Source organism: Scatophagus argus, chromosome 14, assembly GCF_020382885.2.
Source record: "Scatophagus argus isolate fScaArg1 chromosome 14, fScaArg1.pri, whole genome shotgun sequence".
Lineage (NCBI taxonomy): Eukaryota > Metazoa > Chordata > Actinopteri > Scatophagidae > Scatophagus > Scatophagus argus.
In genome coordinates this window covers 20,116,501-20,138,852 of record NC_058506.1, presented here as the reverse complement: position 1 = coordinate 20,138,852, position 22,352 = coordinate 20,116,501, and the positions used below count along the sequence as shown (strand labels likewise).

At 43.2% G+C, this 22,352-nt stretch overlaps 2 protein-coding genes across 3 annotated transcripts in view; both read right to left on the bottom strand.

Moving 5' to 3' along the window:
- The window catches only part of doc2b (double C2-like domains, beta), a 93,366-nt gene extending 92,627 nt beyond the window's left edge, over positions 1-739 (bottom strand). Inside the window, exon 1 of the mRNA XM_046410753.1 lies at positions 56-739. Within this exon, the coding sequence (XP_046266709.1) occupies positions 56-392 (337 nt within the window). The 5' untranslated portion in view covers positions 393-739. The remainder of the gene's footprint in view (positions 1-55) is intronic.
- A 9,451-nt stretch (positions 740-10,190) lies between these two features.
- On the bottom strand, positions 10,191-22,240 carry tmem248 (transmembrane protein 248). Of its 2 annotated transcripts, none has more exons than XM_046411768.1 (7): positions 21,841-22,240; positions 20,414-20,572; positions 19,598-19,886; positions 17,648-17,798; positions 16,841-17,024; positions 14,380-14,561; positions 10,191-13,661 (listed from the first exon to the last, which is right to left on the bottom strand). In XM_046411768.1, exons 1-7 carry the CDS (start codon positions 21,841-21,843, stop codon positions 13,604-13,606), a joined length of 1,026 nt encoding a protein of 341 aa, XP_046267724.1. In that variant the 5' UTR covers positions 21,844-22,240; the 3' UTR covers positions 10,191-13,603. The 2 variants fall into 2 exon arrangements, with proteins under 2 accessions (XP_046267724.1, XP_046267725.1); XM_046411769.1 differs by having other exon boundaries at positions 14,418-14,561; positions 21,841-22,239.
- Positions 22,241-22,352: the final 112 nt, after the last annotated feature.

Below are 22,352 nucleotides of genomic sequence, written 5' to 3'. Positions count from 1 at the left end.
AAACACCACCGTAAGCAGTAGGATGGAGACGATGAGGAGGGAAATCATAACTCACTGGAGTCATCTGAGTCGTATCCCTCCACATCAGGCTCCTCGTCCCTCTTGGTGGCCTGTAAGGAGGCGGAGGCTCCGGCACAAGCCCGGTCTGGTTTATCCTCATTGGGGCGGTCACTTTCGGCTGTGGCAGAAGCGGCGGCCGAGGAGGTGGAGAGGGCAGAGCACAGGGGCCCGGCGTGGCCCACTTGGTGGGGCGCAGCAGGGGGGAGGCCCCGCGGGTAACGGGGGAAGTAGTCTGAGATCTGCTTGATGGGCTGGATGGGGCCAGGGCACACGTCAATGGCCATGTGCTCCTGGATGCTGATGGTGGGTTTCTCGCCTTTGCGTTGTGTCATGCATGCGGTCCAGCCCGGAGCCCACTCCCAAAACCAAAACAACTGAGAAAAGAAAAAAAAAGAAGGTAAACAGACCCACCCCCCTCGTCCTCCTCCTCTTCTTCTTCCTCTTGCCTCTCTGGAAGAGGTGGGTGTTGCCCCAGGTGGGTGCTGACGGGTGGATGGGTCCAGGTGATCTGTGGATGTCACCACACTGGTTCTACATGGAGATCTGCAGGCTGCTGCTGCTGCTGCGTCTTCCGGTGCTGTCCTCAGACCCAGACCATGCTGTCTGACAGCCTCACACACACTACTACCTACCCTCCCGCTCTCTCCTCTCCCTATACCCCCACACTCTGCCCACGTCTGCGCTGCCTATCTGAGAGAGGGAGAGAGAGAGAGAGAGAGAGAGTGGTGTTTGTGTGAGGGAGTGTGAGGGAGAGGGAAGGGATTAGAGAGGAAGGAGGGAGGGATCAGCTGATGTCACTCCCTAGCAACCGAGCGGTAAACAGGAACCGTCAGCCGAGGTGCTTAATTATGATATTAACCCCATCCATCTGTCAGTGGGAGGGAAGATCCAGCAGACTCGTGTGCGTGTGTGCGTCCTTGAGTGTGTGGGTGTGTTTACCTCTGGACAATGAGCCATGAACTGAAGCTTTGTGTTAGTGATTCACCTCCAGGATGTTTTTGCACCGAAAATGTCTTTTTTATGCTCTTTCGCTTGAGTCAGCTGCAAACATGCAAATCGACAATTTGAAGGATTTTACTTGAGTTTCCTCCTTTCTCTTGATCCCGACCCAAAGGCACTCGCTTGTATTTTTCAAACCTGTGGTATCGGCAGTGTTGTTAGAAAACAACTATAAAGGGGGCCAACTCAAGGCAAGCTCTTCCCTCGGGCCCCAGAATGGCTGATGCCGCCCCTGCCTGCCTCCTCCTTTGACCCTGATCCGTCCCTTTTCACTCCGCTTGTACAGAAATGAACGTACATACCTTCATTCATGCTTTCATACACGCACTCTTGTCTGTTTAAACTCACAGACCTTTTTCTGCTTCCTCATGTACCAATTACACACCGCAATGTTATCATATGTTTCTTAATTACTTCCCATCTGTTGCAGTTCTGCAGGTGGCCGTGGAAATCTGCGATGCTGTATGCTTTCACACTTGTTTATTACACATATTGCCGCGTTTCGTCGTTGTGAATAGACCCGGGTGACACGGTGACTGTTATAATCTACTGCAATACAATGATGTCTCGTTAAAGCTGCACTGCTGGGGAGACCTTTATGTAAAAACACACCTGTCCTCTCGCCTTAAATCAGTTATCATTTACTGCTGCCATTAAGGACGAAAAAGAAGTTTGCACACACAGAGTAGAAAATAATCTCAGGATTGCAGGTTAAGGATAGACCATCTGCCTTCTAAAGCTGTAAGCAGTTTCCTCTGCTGCCATGCACATGCACGTGCAGCTTTAAATTCAAATTCAAAGCGTCATTTGTTTACATGCACAATATGTCAAACTTGCCCCCCCCCCATGAAAGTCAGAGTAACTTTCATGCTCCTCACATTACAGAACAGAGGGACTCAGAGGCGAGACTCTCTGTGCAGATTTATCAGGGACTCTAACCTCTGCAGCCGCCCCGTCATCGTGTTCAGCACAAACATGTGTGCACTGAACAGATGACGCAGCGCCCTCTTGTGTCAGCCGTCGGCAACAAACTCGGGCTTTGTGGAACTGGAATTCGGCGGCTGTACCCAAGATATTGAGTGGTTCAGTTTGTTTCATAAGATAATTTGACACAAGATGAAGTGATTTTTCCTCCATATGTTCTAACAAACAGAATGCATAAAACACATCCTTTATGTGTCATAAGGATGCATAGCATCACTGCTGTGGAAAGGATCTTACCTACAGAAAACTACTCTCATTTGGTGCTTTTTGAACAGGTGGCCTCAATTATGTCTTCTTCTGCTACAAGACGTGTCCTCCCCACAGGACGCATGCTGAGGATTCTGATAAACAGTGAAAAATCTGGTGCAGTAGATCAGTTTATTTTGGCAAATCAAGAAATCCCTTGTAATTTTTTCATGCTTTTTGGACTATAGTTAGAGGCAGTTCATTATGCTGAACCTCCATCTGCTCAATAAGGTAATGAGACTGGAGATTGTTGTTATGACAAAAAAAGTGTTCAAATTATTTGGTGTTTTGTTGAAGCTATCAAACAAGAGACAAATCCTTCCCGCTTTCCTAAAATTTCATTATGGAGAAAGGTTTTTATGTGAGTTGGAAGATTAAAGGCTTGTGTGTTTGTGTGTGTGTGTGCACAAACACAAGGAGGGCTTTACAGAAATACAGTAAAACTATGATCGATTGTGAATAATGCATGGGGAGACAGCAGCGTGGGACTCGGGGGTGTTTAAAGTAGCCCTGTCTCAATGCCCAGCCACTCAGAGGCAATTATCTCGAATAAGCAGCGAGACAAGTCAACAGCGCACACACCAGGTGAGGATCCCCAGGCGTCAGCTGCTTAACAATTAGCATCATCACTGTGGCAGGAGGAGGACAAAAGACACCTAAAATCAAATTTAGATTTTTGTTTGGCAGATTTTAATTTTGTTGAAATGCAGATGTGATCTTGATGCTGAGCGGCACGGTGGTGCAGTGGTTAGTGCTGTCGCCTCATAGCAAGAGGGTTCCAGGTTCGAATCCCGGTCTGGGCCCTTCTATGTGGAGTCTGCATGTTCTCTCTGTGCCGGCGTGGGTTTTGTCCAGGTACTCCGGCTTCCTCCCACAATACCAAAAACATGCACATTAGGTTAATTGGCTACTCTACATTGCCCCTAGGTGTGAGTGTGAGAGTGTGTGGTTGTTTGTCTTTGTGTGTTGGCCCTGTGATTGACTGGCGACCAGTCCAGGGTGAACCCCGCCTCTCGCGCGTAGTCAGCTGGGATAGGCTCCAGCTCCCCCATGACCCTGACGGATAAGCGGTATAGAAAATGGATGGATGGATGGATCTTGACACTACGAACCAACTGGTTTGTACGATGTAACGTTCAACCATGTCTAAAGCTGAAAGTGTTTTTACCTGCCCCAAAAGGATGCTCTTGAGGAGAAAAGCCTGTCGTTTTAGCTTCCTCCTGATCTCTCTTCAGGTTATTCTCCATGTTTGATTTGTGCCTTGTAGCCTCGATGCAGGGAATCGCACAAAGCAGGGATAGCAGACAGTATAAGAGAAAAAGAGGCAGAAAAAGTTGTGAGACCTCTTGCACACCAGTACAATGGCTGTGAAAAGTGGGTGTGATTGTTGGATTCTCCGTTTTGGAAAGTCCCAAAACTTAGCAGATTCAGCCATCAAAGGAGACAGTTTTTCTTATGTTTTACAAAGGTGGTTTCAGGTGTTGTTACACAATTTCTCAAGTGTCAAAAGTCAGATATCTAAAAGAAAGTCACTGTTGTGCTTCTTGCTTTGTGAACAGAACTTTACAAGCTCAGAAACAGGATCCCCAAAGCCTAATACTCCGGACAAGCAGTCAAGTAAAGACAAGGACATCTTCAAGGAAGTCTACATAACACAAAGTTTCTAACAGAGCAGGGCAAAACCAGCAGAGGTGAACAGGTGAGCGAGGACAGCCGGCAGGTAAGGCGGGGCAGCCCAGCTCCGCTTCGGATTGGCTCGGGTAAGGTAACGACAAAACACGCCCACACACGAAGAGACTAGAGGGGAAAACACACTGGAAAAATACTGGCACAAAGACAAGACAGCACAGAGGGAGTCTCTTAAAATCAGCTTGATGAAACCTCATGTTCCCTTTAAAGGAAGTGCACTCCCCACAGTGACTCATTCACAGACGGGTCTCTCCCAGAAGGAAATTAATGTGCTGGGGTTCAGAGGCTTCAATATAAAGCACCTGAAATAAGAATATACTGCATGCTAAATATGCCACCCTGGGCAGATGATTTCCAGTCTGAGGCTGAGTTCATCTTTCTGGGAACACAAACAGCCTGGTGTTTTCTGTGGGTAATGAAGCACACCAAACTACTTCATTTTGGGTACTGATGGCAGGTAATCACCTGGCTGGAGCTGTGGCTGCTGAGTGACGGAAAACAGTGCAACTCAGTGAGGTGTTTAAAGTTACCATGAAGCAGATACCCATATGTCTCATTGTGCTTGTTCGTTTTACTGAAGTGACTCAATAAGTTGCATTTCGTGATACATTCATGTCATTCTGACAGGATCAGCATTTACTGACAACTGTGTCTATTTAATGAGAATCCAGAGAAATCTGTACATTCTGCAGTTTTATTGGATTAACAATAGATAAACTCTGCCACCAGCGCTAAATGTGTAATAAAAAGGAAGACGTCCCATGATGCTGCGCCCAGTGAACCCAGTGTTCTTTAAAGTTTAGTTTAGAAGTTTGGTACATGTGAGTGATCTTCTTCATCAGATCGCCCTCAGGTTGAACTGTCTGTAGACTATCGGGCACCAGCCGCTCAGCTGATAAATCTGGTCCAATTTAACAAGAGTCTGTCGCTTGTTGCAGCACTTTGAAAGCATCTTTTGAATCAGATTCTGCAGGTGGAACACAGTGCAGATCCTGTCCTGCCACCTCCAGATAACTGCATGGTCTTCACCTCCTGTGAGCTGCTGTGGAAGACGGATCTGAGCATCAGTGCCAAGTCAAGAGACCTGCATCGTGTGGTGGAAAAAGTATTCAGGAACTTTACTGAAGTAAAGGTACTAACATCACACAACTCCAAGTGAAAGTGTTGCTTTGAAACCCTCACTCAAAGCAAAGTATGTTAGTATATTCAGCAAATTGTACTTCAAGTACTTTATTATTATACCTGATGATTTTAGATTAAAATTACTGCTGCATTAATGCAGATGTTGTATTTTACTGCTGTAGATGGTTAAGCTTGAGCGCATTTTAATTTACTTCCTATACGAAGCAGTTTAATCCACAGCAATGCAGGAGCAAGAACACGAGTGATTGGACAATCAGATACGCTTGACACAGCCTGCCACTTTGGCTAAATTTGACATAATTTGACAAATCCAACTTCCTGGTTCAATTTTGACCCCCTTGCCGTAGTTTTTCTGTGCAATGAGGAACGATTACTGACACTGTGTGTTAGGTAATTTGCCTGAACTCCTGGTTTGCGTGTCTCTCCTCATCTTTGAAAAGTGGAATAAACTACTACTTAAACTCTGACTTGGAGAGTCTCATCTCAAGCGTCTGGTGTCAGGCGGTTGACTCTGTATGTAGGACAAAAACAAGTAAAACCTCATTTAAAAAGTTTCTCTTTATATAACGATTTCAGTCATATTAAGTAAATAATTCACCACCCAAGCAGACTCCCCTGTACTGCAAGCCCATTAATTTTGATTGTGAGTTTCATTTTCACAAATGTATTCAGTTCATATTCCATCCAGCCCCTGCACTCCACTATCTCTGACAGTCTGTTGGTGAATGAGCTGCTGCCTCCTTTTTCCCTGCTGTGTCCTTGATCATTAACTTCTGAAAGAGGAAATCTGCAGACAGAGAGACATAAATGTGTGTTGGACTGTCTTACTGAATTCCTTCTGCTAAATAGCAGTCTTATATCTATTGGTTTCCGACGAGCAGCTTTGCACACAACTGAGTCCTAAAGCAGTCTTTGTTTTTGCTGCTGTTATTCAGCGTGGGAGCGTAAATGAAAAAAGGATAAACAATCTCTGCTAAATTGCAAGCCATGTCTGGAGAAATCTGATTAATGGTCTCTTAACAAGCGCTCCGAGGAGGCTCTGCCACTCCCGTCACCCAGGAGTTCAGTGTAAATGAGGGAGTCAAGGGTAAGAGTGACCTTTTCAAATATGCTCGTTCATAATGGCCTGCACTGACGCCTGAATTCTGCCCTTAATTTTGGCTGTGCGCAGTTCTGAGCAGGCAGGCACAAACACAGAATGAGGAAACTTTTCTCACACATCTCCAGACTCAAGGGTCCAAATCCGAGCTCTGCAGTACTGATTGGAGTCAGCACGGCTGTGAAGACAGAAAGGACACTCCGGCTTATTAGATTAAATCAAGTAGGCAAAGCCAAATTTCCCTCTTGATGAAAAAGAAAACATTTTACATGGAACCAGGAGCGATTCTGAACTGCACTCATGGATGTTATGGCTCCAGTACCTGCAGGATATTTTGAGTTTCTCTTCTTTGCATGTCCTAGCATGAGCTCAAGAATGCATTTTTAATTCTTTTTGGGTCGTGTGCTGTCAAACAGATCAACCACTGCAGGACAGTGAAGAAGATGGTCACAGACTCTTGTGATTCTTCCATTATGAATGGCTCTCAGCGGGGGAGACAAACTGTAAAAACCTGTTTGAGCCGCTAGAAGCTAAATATGTCAACCTGTGTGGTGCTCATGTTTCATACTGAATACAAAGCACTCAATAAACCAAGACGTTTAACTGTCAGGGTGGATTTTAGAAGATTAGACAAGAAGACAGAGAAGATAAGGACCAAACAACAAATAAAATATTTTCAGGGTACAAGAGGTTTCGGTTTGAGTGTGTACGATCATTTGTTTGAAATGAATTTAAGTGAGGGCGGTGAAGAAGATGAAGAAGGTGAAGAAGCCCAGTGAGCAGTGAGTCTGCTGCTCATCCACATGTCTGCTAACTCTGCCCTCTGCTGGTGACAATGCAGAGGTTCTGCTTCAGCAAATAAATTCAATGTGAGGATCCACTGGGGAGGCTTTGGTTCGTATGTGGAGGAGATTGGCTTGTGACATCAGCAGCCTGAGCAATCAGCTGGTAAGACCTGCTGTGGGAACACGTCGGCCCACTCCTGGTGAGGGTTTGGAGGCAAAACTGAAAGTCTGAAACTGCAAATCTGCAAACGAAATGTGAGTGACTGCAGGTCATTTTAAAACTCTGGTCTGGAGACCAGTCCTCTGGCAAAGCTGGGACTGCAAAGATCATAATTTTGGTCAAAACGTTCTCTAAATGCTGTTAGGAGCCTGGAAGCAACACATCACATCATCCCTCACTTACAGCAATCAGCAGGCCTTTTTCACAGCAGACATTTTGACATGTGCAGCGAGCATCCTGGAACCCACCTGATCGAGATTCAGAGCTTTTCTCCACAGACGTTTTGTGGTCGTCGCAGAGAAGCACAGGTGTGGCTGATTTCCTTCCACTTCCACTGATTGGCCAGCATGTGAGCTGATACTGTTATTGACCACACCTGTGATTCTCCTGCTATGACCACGTGTCACAATGTCGCCGTCAGAGCGGAGCTGCACGTGGACACCCAGCAGGTGATCTTCAGAGGCCGGTCCATGCTGGTCTCGCTTTGCCCTTCTGCCTGTTGCAGATGTTACAGTTACTGCAGGTCATAACTGTGGAGGAGGGTTTTGATTAAATCCAATCATTCTTGGGCATAGATGTGCATTCAATAAATTCCCATTTTCATGTAGTTATTGGCACAGACCAGAGAGTCCAGCAGTGTGGGCAGGTTTAGCATGGAAGCTTCTGGTCTTCTGGCTCCCTGTCTGGTGCTGTTTTGGAGCCTTCGTCTTTTGGCCGTATTTGCGTTAGAAAGGGTTGTTATTGGAGAGGTAATCCAGGTTTTGGCTGCCCTTTATAACACTAAACACCTGCAATCTATCTTTTGAGGACTGATGCTGCTTTTCTTTCTGCACTGTGGCTTGTACTGTTGTTGAAACACTCCCAACCCTGAATATTACCAGTTCACAGACAGCGCAGGAACAACAATAACATACTTGACTCCTCAACGAGTTTCTGGCTTAATGGCATTTCTGATTATCTTTGTGGGAATAATAAGAAATTCCATCAGGCTGTGATTGTGAATATTAATCAGTCTGTGCCTTCTGGCTTTTCACCACGCATTTCTGAGCCATGTGGACATTTTAAAAATAACATTTAAAGGCCAGTGACAACCAGCGGGTTTCACCAGCCAGTCCTGGTCCAACATTAGAAGCAAACAGATGACAGATAATGACGGCGTCCTAATGTCCGTCACCGTCTAGTTCCTCTCTACCTCCGCCCACTCGTTACGAAAGCTCCAGCATGTCACTGGCACTGCTAAGTGGTTGATTTGTAGTCAGGTGCTCTGAAATTACACTTCAATTCATCCCATCACAAGTATTTTACATATCACCACTCAGATGAGCTCAGGCAGTCTTTAATGACCCCTGACCTCAAGTCTTGTACAGTCACAGCGTGCTGTGTGCTACCACTTACTTTGCTGTCGAAGGATTCATCTTGTCAGTATGCACTAGTTTCTTTATTTGGTGTTTTTATGTGCGGTTGCTTGGGTTACTGATGATAAGCGAATGAGACTGGCCTGGATGTTATCATCCAAAAAAATCACTTGAAAACCATATGTTGGTTTGCCTGTCAGCGTGAGAGTTTCACGTTTTTCAGACAGGAGTAAATACTTTCTCTGGGACTATTTCCAGCAGTGGATTAATACACATTTGGTGCTACATTTGAGTTATGGTACAGAGGCTGTATTTATGGCAATGAACGAAGATGCCACCCAGTGGAACAATTTGGTGGATTTATGTGTTTTTAATAGTTTTGTTTTTTTTCCCCTCAACTACACTGGGTCCCAATGGGACAGAGGAATAGACCCCATCAGCCTCTGGATACTCAGGTACTACTTTTCAGTATGATTCACTTACTGTGCAAACCTTGAATACTTGAATCGAAACAAGCTATAAATCGCCCAATCTCACCTGGTTGTGTTGAGGGCAAACACCTTGTTATTGCATTAGTGTGAGGTGGGGGGTTAATGAAAGCAAACATTCTGTCACACCGTACTGTTTATTCTTTCTGCCCAGCCCTGATGGACACAAGCTGATTTCCAGGACGTGAGTACAAAGGAGCAGCAGCAACGCATGCAGAGCTCCACAACACGTAACCTTTCCTAAGCCTCAAAGGACCAGACGAGTGGTGAGTAGCACTTTTCAAATGTCTTCAAATCACTTCTAATGGCATAATGAAATGAAAAGTATACAAAAGGTATCCAAACCTCCAGAGCAGCAGCTCAAGCTACACCTTCATCCTGTTTCAGAGTCACCCGTTCAGACGGGTTTGCTTGGTGGTTTTGAATCTCGAGGGCTCTTCTGACCTTTGTTCATCAAGGTCTGCAGCGGTTGGGCCTGCTTGGTAATTCTGCCCCGTTGCCGTCTGCCCTTTGAATTTCACTCAAAGATTTTTAAACTTTTAAATGCAGCCAGCGAACTGATCCCACGTGTCAGACAAACTTTAAGAGACAGGCTTTTTCTTGTCAACAAACTTCATAAAAAAGCCAAAAACTACAATGAACTGATCCAGCCAATGAGTGCCGTCTGTGTAGCTCTTCCTGTTTTCACACATACAATGCAGTAAACGAGGCACATTGCTGCGCTGGCTCACGTTTCTTCATTGTGATAACTACAGGCTTGCTTTGCAGTTTATTATGAATCAAACCACATAAAGGTTTGCTAAGAATTACGTACAATGCCCAGCTGTTCTAGGAAATTACTTCTCTTAAAAACAAAACAAAGGCTGGTGAAGGACGGACTAACGCTTTGTTGGCTTTCGTCTCCTCGCCGGTTTTGCTGACACTAAGAAAAACATAGCTTATCGCCATTCCTTAACTCCTGCACAGAAAGCTCGAGCCCTGGACTTAATATTTCCATTGCATTTTTACTTTCAGTGCCAGCAAATTAACTTCTGTTCCCACTGGCAGATCATTAATCCCCCGTAGAAACACAGAGAAAAACTGAGGCGACGCAGCAAAGAAGGAGGGTTCGGGACAAAGTTGAACTTTTGAGACAGTTTATTTAAACTTAAGTTCATTTACAGCAGTTCCACTGGAGAGGAAAAGAAAGAGGTGGGTTTAGATGATGTTGTAGCCACATTAAACCTACGGTCCTATCTACTGTATGTACAGGGAGGAGGATGCAGCTCGACAGTGCAGAAGGCACAGAGTTGGCTTAATACTTGCCTGTAAGCGCTACTAACATGACAGAAAGGATAACAAGGTGAGATTCAGCCTTATATTGGAGACTTGCCTGTTTTGCTTAGTGTAAAGCGGAGAAACACTGTGAGATGACGCAAAAAAGGAAAATATGTCTCCTCTGTTTGTACTCCAATCCTCAGTGATATAGCGGAGTAGTTTAAAAACTACAAGAGCAAAGCATCTGCTCCTTTAAAATCCATTTCTCTAAATGTGCCCTTAACAAGCGTGGCAAGTTGAGTTTGTCACAGCTCAGAAGTGATAAAAGGACTACTGTGTTTACATTTGTTTGCGTAAAGCCAGCGTGTTTTACAATATGTGATATGTGAAACAAAGAAATCTAGAACGGATCTGGACAGCGTTAAGGCATTTTCTTATTATACAGATGCGATTCTGACCAAAGAAGAACACGGCCAATCACAGGAGGAGCGATTAAAAAAAGCAGGTAAATGCAGGTCACAATGGCTTGGCAATAATATGGCATGCTTCATTTACATCCTCAAGTCCCTGTCGCTCTCTCTCTCTCTCTCTCTCTCTCTCTCACACACACACACACACACCCTGCCAAACACCACCCACTTCCCATCCAACACCCAACATTTCCAACTGTCAAATAAGAGCTGCCAAATCTTGCAAAGGAAGTCCCACTGTGAGAACGCAGGAGATGGACCATGTAAAAGCAACAGATTCATGTTCAAAATATGACACACATCAGAATTAGGAAGACTTGTCCTCCCATCGTTTTGGGGGGGGGGGGGGGGGGGGGGGGGTCACAACCATAAGGAAGAAAACACTCTTCACTCATTCACACACAGAAATCAAAACCAATGTACAAAGTGTCTGATACAATAATGTGACAAGAGATTCAGTTTTGCCACAAAAGGATAAACCTTATACTATATGGATACCACTCGAACACAAACACAATTCAAGTAAAGCCTTTTCAACTGAAACAAACAAAAAAAACCCTAATTACATTATAGTTTAAAATCACTGGGAATTCTTGCATCTTAGATTTTGATTATGCTGCTTATAACAAAGGTACATTCAACAGGTACATCAAATGTGGGACAAAATTATAACACAGAGGTAAGTAAAATGTATCAGTAATTGCTATTGATAAACAAGTTGAACATAAGAGACATTAAAGGCGGACTTGGACTTCCTTATTCTCTGGTTTTCCTTTAAGTCTGCAGGACTGTTTTTAGAGAAGACATTTGGGTCTGAACAGCACAGCACAGCACAGCACAGTGGACAGCGGTTGGTTAACATGAACAACGATCTTAATCTAATCTAATTACTGCACTGTTGTTGTTTTATTCTTTATTGCAGATCAAATCTGTGTCGCAGTACGTTTAGAGTAAATGATTGTCAAACTCTGCTGTGCTCTCAAAATCTGACACGTAAAACCAGTGGAAGAGCATGAATTTCATCCTTAAAGCTACAGTTTCGTCACCACCAACCAGAGAATCAAAGTGTGAAGCCGCCTTTATTTCACTTACACACATTCACACACCAAGTGAGTTTTTGCACATTTTGTTGTACTACAAAATAATAATAATGATAAAAAACTAAATGACTTCATTTTAAATAAAATAGTCAATTAAATATAATTCTATACTTATATAGAATTGTATTTATTTTTAGAAGGAGTCCAATTAAAACAAGGTTTACACACTTCAATATCAGACTGTTTACGTGATATGAGACGTTTGCTAGGACAACAACAACATGAGCAAATATCACAAAATGTGCAAGAAATCCACAAGGTGCACCATCTATGCAAACACCAGAAGAATGATTTGCTTAAAATAAAAGCACAAGTAATTCAAAAGCATCCTAAAATATAACCAAGGGCCACTTGACATTTACATCAACAGGACAAAATCACTCTGATTTCAAACAACAGACTCCTCATAGTGGAAGAAAGACGACGAGAAGGATGGCTGTGGAGGAAGGGACCGGAGACTTGACTGTCGGAAAGAGAGAAAATCATCTCCCGTCTAGTTTCAAGCAAGCGAGTCCACCGTAGGTAAGGCAAGATCATGTTTTGCTTCATCCGGGTGCACGAAGACGACCGTATGAACGTCACTGGAGTCTAGAAGCCAAAATTACGAAACTGCTGCAGTGACAGGCAGCCAATAAGAGACGAGAGGCAGGCGAGTGACGAGGAAGGAAAACAAAAAGGCAGAAAATCAAGTGTGACAGCGTGACAACTTGTCTCAAAGCACAAAAACACCTAAAAAAACCCCAAAAATGCAAACCACAGGAAGTTCTGCAGCTTATTTAACTGCCATTAAGATGGACTTACTGATAAGTCTAATAGGATACAAACTGAGATAATGGGACTCATTAGCTTTACTGTTGACATTGTATTCTGTTCATAAATTAATGTGCACAGTGCAATCATCTAAATACTTTACTCAACATCTGTTGACATTGCAGACACACAGAGAAACTTAATTTTGCAAAGACCTAATATAATTGAGAGTTTAAATGTTTAACTGTTTAAATTAATTGCTAGTTTTGAACAGACATTATGTAATGTCCAAATTCTGATCAGACTTCTGATTACACTGTCGGGTCTGGTGCAGAAAGAAGGTGCTAAATTCACTGTCTTCCCTGCGCACACTGAAGGTTAACTTATGCATGTGTTGCAATCATCTAATTCTTAAGCAAATGTCTCCACCTGTGCATTCAAGCATACTGAGTTTGCTTTAACATTTTGAAGTGGCTACACATCATGTTTTCTCATCATGTGAGATAAAAATACAAATCGTTTGGACATACCAAACATTTTACAGCCAGAACTCCTGTCTGAACTCTGTGATAAAATGCCATGGACTGCTCCTCTGTGGGTTTTCCATCTTGCTTGGTAAATGAAGCCGAATGACTGCTAGAAAAAAAATGGTCATGTAGTTTAGGATCTGCCCCTCGGCTTTCTTTATGTACTGCATGTTCTGACATGGCACAAGGGGACGCAGGCAAAATAATATAACAATAACAATAAAAGGAAAAAGATTTTTCACAGAATATCAGAGTTCCTACAAATATTTACATGACAGATACAGGCACTTGTATATCTTTGGTTGGAGAAACCCAACATTGCAAGATTAATGCATTCACAGAGCTTTTGTGTCCCTTATTGTATTTCCAAGGTTCACTAGGCAACTGGTATAATTATTTTTATTTCTTCTGTTTCTTTGAGTTTGTCAGCGTTACAGGTAAGTTCTGACACAGCTCTCTGGTGTCTCCTTAACCCTCTGACAGCGCCACCTGCAACAGAACAGAGGGGTTTCAGTGCCGCTACAGACTTGGCGCAGGGATCGCAGCAACAACAACACATACATGCCACCAGGAAAACTGCTAACAGATGAGCGAAAGCTCACACTAAGAATTCCTTAAATTGATTTCCTCAGCTCATTTGACACTACTGTTTATACAGCAGCATGCACTGTGTTCTGCCAAAGTGTAATTTTACCATCACTATATAAGCAAGCACAAGCAACCAAAGTGAACTTTCAGATGACAAACTGAACCTTAGTTCAGCCTCACTGAACTGCCTGTATTGAAAAATGGTATAATTTGCTCTGTTGTTCCCACAGCAGAGGACTCAAGCCCATCTGTCTGGCCTGACTCAGACTCAAATGAGTCAGAACCTGCTCTGGCCCCTTTAAATTGCTAACACTTGGACTGGTGCGGTCTGACTCCTCGTACAGTGGCTGCGATGAAAGGTGAGACATGTGAGAAAAGCTGTTGTGTGTACTGTGCAATAAGTCCACAGAGGACAATCACCCGGTGCCTCTGGGAGCAACAACATTAAAACACAATCAGCAATTAAATATGTTTATATGTACATAATATATAAAACCCATCAGATGGCATGATATATGATTTATTTATTGAGAAATTATTCAAAATAAGCAGAGAATCAGGAGTGTGATTGGATCAAGTGTTTCAAATCACTGACCAATCGATGCTTTGCTTGAACTACCTGTTGGTGTCATATAGCACTGCTGGTGTCTGCTGTACCTTCTCAGGACAGAAGTCAGGGTTGGTTTGCCGTACTTTGCCAGGCCGCCCCTTGATGACTGCATAGCAGAACATAGTGATGACCATGACAAACAGGAAGTAGCTTGTGTGCATCAGGTGCAGGTTGATGAGGGAACGGTCATCCTGGGAGTAAACGGAGATAAAGACTGAGATAAATATCTCTGATTAACTGCAGGTTTAATTGAAACTGCATGATTGTTATTGCCTCACAAACAGAGATTTTCCAATATCATTTTTTTCCCTTCCTGATACTGATGAACTTTGCATTGTACACTGAATGGCTCTGATGATAACTGTTTTATGGTCTGTTCCAGGCTGAACCCAGCATGTTTCTGCTACTCCAAGGACAGATTTAAGCTCGCTGACGTGCTTGCAGTTACAGGAGTTATTTGTCATTTATGATGGCTACTTGTGCTGGAACACAATTAACAGGTAAGTTGCATACAGGTTTATGGATGAACAGATTACGTGCTATAACACGCAAAGACTTGAATGCTCGCTGATATCTGATCCAGCATGTCAGGCAGTACTGGAAGCATTTCCACCTCTTTCTAAACTTTTGTTCTGGTAAAATGTTTCCAGTTTGGTATTACGTATTATCCTTTCATTATAGCCTTCAAAAACATTTCTGGCTGTCTGAATGCACACCATGTGCATGTTATGGTGTGTGTTACATTTGTGCACCACTGTGTAATTCTTATGAGCACAGAGTTTAGTCGAGGACTCGTAACGTGTGGGTTGTGTTTTTTCTTTCCAGCCCAGAACAAATCATAAGAACGCATTATCAAACATTCCTCAAATGAACAGACATGTTTGTTCATGTGCTCTCCACACATCTCTCCCTGACTTACATGACTATGGCCTTGTTCAGACCGCCAGCACAAACTCATTTTCTGGCATAACCAAAATGTGAAAATTAGAACCAAACCACATTAGGAGGCGATTTGTATTTCGATTCAAATCAGACTGCTACGGATGCATCTCAGTCTGGACGTCCTGGCTGCTCATATCAGATTTTTTTAGTGTCTTCTGCGTCATTTGCAATGCGACACACAATGATAATATCAGTGACGGAAGTGAGTCTGAGTGGCTGAGCAGAATTCATGTGGCTATAGCAGAGTGGTATGGACTGCAGTACGGACAACAGCAGTGGACTGAAATAAACTGACAGCGTGATTGTGTGGATGGCGAGATGATGGATCTCCATTTCTCATGCTTCCATGTTGGAAAGCTGCGCCACCAGCATACACAGACACCGACGTTGTTACTGCAGCAACCCGTGCAGGCGGGCCTACGGGTCGGCTGGTGACGTCTGGGCACACAAATCTGATCTGTTCACTTGCAAATAGTAATTTGAAAAACAAATCTGATCTGCCTGCAGTTTGAACAGAGCCAGGGAGTTCTAGAACAACTTCATGGCCCTCTGTTTCAGAATGAAGACCACCGGCTGCTGTTTAATGTAACTTGCGACCTGATATCAAACAGTTTTTCAAACACATTCATTTTAATTAACCTAAAGAGTAAACAAATAAAACAGAGTGAAACTGCCTAAATATAAGCAGGCAACAGGACTGTCAATACTTTGATGATTGCTATCTCATCCTGTGAGTTCAAACAGGCTCTGACATTGGGTAACTGCACACACAGCATACATTTCAAATTGTTTTCAGGCACACTGGACCATTCAGAGCCCAGTTGCAGTCTGTCAATAGGATCTTTGTAATCCTGGAACAATCTACCACAATCAGTACAGAACTGATACTAAATGGCTTTCGGAATGGGCTTTGTGTTGGCTCACATTTACCTTTGAGGGTGAATGAGTAACCACCGAGCACCTGAACAGTTCCGGTACACAATCATTCTGTCGTGTTTTGGCTTTCCTGTAGCTGGTTTGTGTTGTGTATCAACAACTTGAAATGAAAATGATATTCTACAGAAGAAAATGTATATTGTGATATAAAATACAATACGAGCATAATAGCATAAATCAAATACTTAGAATCGTCTTGTCTGTATATTAACTTTTACTTGTTCTACAGAGTGAAAAAGTAAGAATGATTCAGAGGAAGACGATAAAGGAGTGAGACACTTGGACAGAGTCCTACCATCTACCACCTGAGTGTGTCTTGACTTTTTGTGTCAAAAGTAGATGTTTTCTACTTCCAAATTTCTTTGACTACAGCGTTTGTTCAAATCACATCAAAACCTACTGGTTTACTGCCGAGGTCTTTCCAGCAGGGAACTAATGAATACATAGTGCGGTCAACTCACAAGCTTCTAGTTAAGTTACTTGAGACATAATGAATAACAGCAGTAGACACTTAAGCTAGAAATTCTGTTGAATAAAAACCGTGAGTGTGAATAACGTTATGCCTTCAGGAAAAAAGGAGGCGGCGACTCACATCAGGAACAATGACGGTGAGCTTTGGGTTGAGTGCGTGGTACACCTTGCCGATGGCTCCTTTGTAACACCAGAAAGGGTTGTAGTCCTGACTGTACTTGGTATCTGAGTCACGGACTGTGGTGAACACCTTGTACCAAGACGTGGCGTTAGTATACGTCTCAGGCACGCAGTGCGGCGGCTGCCTGCAATCCAAAACAAAGATTCTGTTGACTGGTGTCATGAATTGTTCATGATGTGCTGGAATGACTGCAGATACTTTATTTATAATTGTTAATCAATATCGGCCTTTTTTTCACTTCCATGCAGAACATTACTTCTCATTTAGGTGAGATACAGTGTGACATATAATGTTATCCACTCCAGAGGCAATGACAAACTACCAATAACATCTGATGAGACTAAATGAATCTGACAGACTCTAAATGGTACTGCTGACAGCTCTCAGTCTCTGCTTTGAGCTGCTGTGCTAACCTCACACTCTCACAGCCTGACTAGACCATGCAACTGCTCTTCCTCATCTGAAAATGCTGTCTTTTTTTCTCAATGTAAAGAACAATAATTACCAAATTATCAAAGTATCTGGCCTCAGTAACACCTTCTTATATCTCACATTCTGTTCTGTCAGAGACCAAATCACCAACCATTTCTAAACGGAAAGTTAAACCCAAAACATAGTTAGAAATGTCTGATAGCAGGGCATAGAGGCACAAACTTCAGGATACTGTATTTCATTTTGTCAGCATCATGCAGCTCTAGGCAGAGATATGAAGTGCGTCCCCTGAGTCAGGGAGGCAGTCCAACTCACACTGTGACTGGGAAGATATTGCTTGCCGCAGTGATGGTCATGCAAGTGCTGAACACCACCTGCTCGCAGTGGCCGTGCAGCACACAGTCGTCTGAGTTCCAGGATAAAGGCAGGGTGAAGGTGATGTTTATTTCTTCGTGGGCTTCCCGGCCTACGCACAAAAACAAAAGAAAGCATAACAGATTGACAGGAGAAAAATCTTACTGCCAGTTTTTACAATTGTCTTTGTTGAGTTGTTTGAAGACAAGATGTATTTTTACACAAACAAGTCCTATGCTTCTAAATTGCTAAATGGCAGCCACTTTTTCTTAGTGGTTATACTGACATGGGAAGAATTGTTTGGGATTAACCACGAGGAGGCTAAAACAAACTGCAGGCCAAGGAGTGGCACCTCGTAGCTCTGAGGAAATTAGAGCCTAAAATAGTCTAAACAAGGTGCATACAACTCCCACAGCAGGCAACCAGCATGAGCCACAGCAACAATATTTGACGTCATGCCAAGTTAAATGACTGATGACAAATGAAAGACAGTATATTCTATTGCTTTATCGTTCAGTGTAAGCCCTATTCAGATAGGACTGTTTGCTCAGTGTAACATAACCTTTCGATAACCCACTATTGACTTTTCTCATCCACTTTACAGACATGTGTACCTGTTTTTGGCAAACTGCTAGCTGACTAGCTGACTGAAAGACAAACAAGGGTCTAAATCAAAGAAACATTTTTCTCGTAAAACTCTCTATATAAAGTATTGTACATCCAGTAACAATTACAGAATATCGATCTGCAAAGACATGCCGTCATCAGAGCACACCGGAGCTCAGCACAACAGAGCAGGTTACGTAGGACTGTAATGTCCTCAAAGACAGAAGGCCTGAACCAGAGATAAAGCCAATCTGGATGGGATTAATGTCAGTGCGTAATGCAGTAAAAATAAAATTACCTGACCTTATCAGAATATAATCCCATCTGAATGGAGAAAGAGATGCATCATTTTCATTTTGCTCTGTCGCTAGTGTAGTGAAATAACATGCTGAAATGCAAGCACATTAGGTGTCCTCATGACAATGACCTTTGAGCTGGAAAGCCCTCGTGTCCACTAAAACAAGTTCAGTCCATTTCTTTTAGCTACTAAATATCTGACTACGTATTTAATCTAAGAATCAATTTGTTTGTTCAAAGCAGATGCAGAACTTTGACCTTTGTCTAAAGTAAGCCCAGTCAGAAATCTGTCAAGTTTAATGTCGCAGTCTTTTCCTCCATCCTTCTAAATTCTTTCTCTGTGGAGCTGTGCAGCCAACACACATCAACGCACACGCTCATGTGTTGCCACAGGAGACAAAAGTGAAAGTTCACAGGACATGTATCTATGCAGGTAGACAATACTGTTAGAGGAAACTCAGACCCAGTGGTATTCACTTTTCACTTCGCTCTGCCTTCTGAAACCTTTAAGTCTGAAACCTATAGGAGGACTGAATGGGAACAGCCTAATGTTACACAACGCTGCCACTGTTTGCTCACCAAGTCTGAGTAAAGTCCCCCACACAGACAGGTAAGCTAAAACCCATTATAAAGGACAAACTCCCACCCTCAAAAGGGGTGGATTACCTCTGTACAGCAGCAGCACAAAAACACGTCAGTAACACACAGACACCATATACAGTTCTCATGCGGTGATATGTTTATGACAATAATGTATATGAGCCAGTAGTAATGAATTCTAACTGGTGAGGTTCAGTGATGTCGTGAATATGGTTAGACAGCTTCAACCAGTCTGGTTTTATGCAAACTGAGTGAACTGGCATTCGTCAGGTGTGGGTGGAGACGGCTAGCAGCAGCTGCTTAGCAAGACATGGCCCAGGATGGCTCATATGCTGTTGTTTTGTGATGTGCTACGGTCGAGAATTATGTACACAACGTTCACATGTGACAATGAGAAACAAAACCTACCTGATAGACCAACTTGCTGTCCCAGCACTGTGGCATACAGGTGGGTGATATTGCGAGAGTACCCTCCAAACGGGCGCTGGGGGTCCAGCGTGAGGGTGATGGGGACTGAAATGTTGATGGGACCCGAGTCCTCGAGCAGTAGGGGAACCTGGGTGCTGGAACGAGCTTGGCCGCTAGTCACAACCATGCTCTCTGGCGTGGTCGACTCGTTCAGGCCGTGCTTTATCGTTTCATTCTCCGACACACAAAAGTCCAACTCGTTGAAGCGCAGCAGGAAGGTGTTCCAGTCCTGTGAGAGAGTATGTGTGTTTTGACTTTTGGACAAGACAATATGTTGTGATTATACCTGATTTATACCTGGGATCGAAATGTGTCAACATTCCCTCATGTGAAAAGTGGACTGCCATGAACAGAATTCCCCTTGTGTTATTTAAGTTATATATTCGCAGGAGACATTGTACACACTGTACTATTCTATCCAAGTGTGATACTACTAACATGCAAAGGTTTATGTCCACGTACGTCTGCATTAGAGCCAGGTAGACAGGAGGTCAAATGTACTATATAGCTTAAATGATACAGGAAGTTTCCCTCTGTGTTATGCTGAAATGAGCTTCTTTTATTCCTGAATGGATCTTAGCATAAATGATTCAAAAGTTTGGGCAAGTGCATCCTTGTGGCATAAACACAGCACAAAGGTCATGAACTGACATTTAGCATTAGCAGTGACCTTATTTTATGGGTAACTGAGAGATATTTAATGGAGCAGACCATATAATTTAATCTCTTTCAAAGAACAATGTGGGTGTGACTCACCTCTGTCAACTCTGGAGACTTGATCTCCTTAATCTTGAAGAAATAACCGATGGTCAGGAAGGCTATGGCCACTGCACTGACGCTGATCATAAAAATGACCAGCGGTGGACGGTTGTTGATGTAGCTCCTCAGGTTCTCTATAGGATTTAACAGGTACACCTACAAATACACAAGGTGTCAACATTTAGGCCACAATCACAAATATAACCACAACTAAATGTTTAACTTATAACAGCACAAACATTACACCTGAAAATAAACTTGTGATTAGACCATTTAGACAATCTGTTAATGAAACAACTTTCTCTGGTTGGAATATTATCAGTTTTAATTACAATGTATGACAAAACGCACGCTCAATCCAACACTGTAACAGACTTTGTTACAATATTTTACAATTATAATTAGGGATGCAAGATAATATCAACATGTATGCAACACAAACCGTTGAATAAGTAGTTTTCTTGTTTGCCCAGTGGAGGTGCGCATTTTGAAAAGCATTGTATGTCTGCTGTCTGTCAGCATAATAATACGTCAACTCCTCTCCAGGAGACACTTCATGTTCTCTTCGGGTAAAAAGAAACGCATGTGGAGGCTACACATCCGTCATGTGTAGCCTCCACGTCTTTCTTTTTTTATAACGGCATGAGAATTGGCAATCGGCCAAGGCAAGTAAAATATCGGCATAAGCCAATGTCGTATATGGCTTTTTATCATTTGTTATCCAAAGAGGACTGTCTCTAAATGCGCCACAAAAAGTACTTTTATGTTTGATGTATAAGACATATTTGATATTTTAGTGCGTCCTGTGAAGTTTTCACTATGCTGTAAAAGTAATGCAGCTGCCTGAATGTGTTTGGGTTTGACAGCCTGTCAAGTCTTAGCCGTCCGACTACCTCGTCAAAGTTTTCCACACGCCATCTGTCTGAGCATGACCTTTAGCCATACTGCATCAACAACATGTAAATTCAGAGTGGTACAGCGAGAAATACTGGTTTTCATTAACATCTAAATAAGGCTATTTCATCCCACAAAACACAGCGTTACCCAGACGGCCCTGGCGAATCCCTAAGTTGACATTTTGTTCCAGCAATACTGTCAATAACATCAGCATTGGCGAATTGTTAGCGATTCCAACTATTTGAAAATAGCTGCAATTCGTGCTCTGCAATTTTGGAATTACACAAAATAACTTTTAACTGCAAGTGTTTCGCATAAACCGCTGTTTGTCTCTCATCACCCAAGAGACCGCAGCCAGGTGACAGAAGCTGTCAACCTTGTAGCTTGACAAGCTAGCTACCTGACCCCGACACAATTATTCCAAGATGTGACAACAGTGTGACAAGCCTGACATGTTAAGGATCAAACTACAACACTACTAAAATGGTTAGCTAAATTTAATGAGATAACACTTTTGCAGTCCTCACCATTTTTTCTTTCTGTGCATGCGACGGACGCTAGCTGGGAGGTTTCGTTGCGGGCCACAATAAGGCAGCAGTTTAGCTGCGAAGCTAGCCTGGGCTGCTAGCTTGCTTGCTTTCCCGAAGCTAGTCCCTCCTGAAAATACCGCTGAAAAGCAAAAGTCGGTGTTCGGTGGAGACAGCCAGGCTTTCAGCGTAAGAAACACCACGGTTACTCCTTCCCATTCTTTGCTCTATAGTTTACTGTAGCTACAATGGGAAATATCTCTGGCGTACAGACTGGAATAACATCAATAATGTATATGGGTCCTCCCCGCCGACATCTCCTCCGCGCACCCGCACTGCGTAGTACAGAAGTCGCAGCGCCGCCCTCTCGTTATTTCCGTACAATGTGCGCCCGAAAGTAGTCTTCCATGCATTGGATGATGTTCACACGTACGCAGCATTTACGTAGACGACGTCAGAGCTCTCCGTGTGTTTACAAATTTCTGAAGGCTTTTGCTGCATTAAGGTACCAT

What these genes read in the sequence shown, in the direction of transcription:
- tmem248 (XM_046411768.1), bottom strand. An exon ending in ACAGCAAGTTGGTCTATCAG is followed by an intron (nt 17,799 to 19,597) that starts GTAGGTTTTGTT and finishes TTTTGTGCGTAG; the next exon opens with GCCGGGAAGCCCACGAAGAA. An exon ending in AATATCTTCCCAGTCACAGT is followed by an intron (nt 17,025 to 17,647) that starts GTGAGTTGGACT and finishes TTTGGATTGCAG; the next exon opens with GCAGCCGCCGCACTGCGTGC.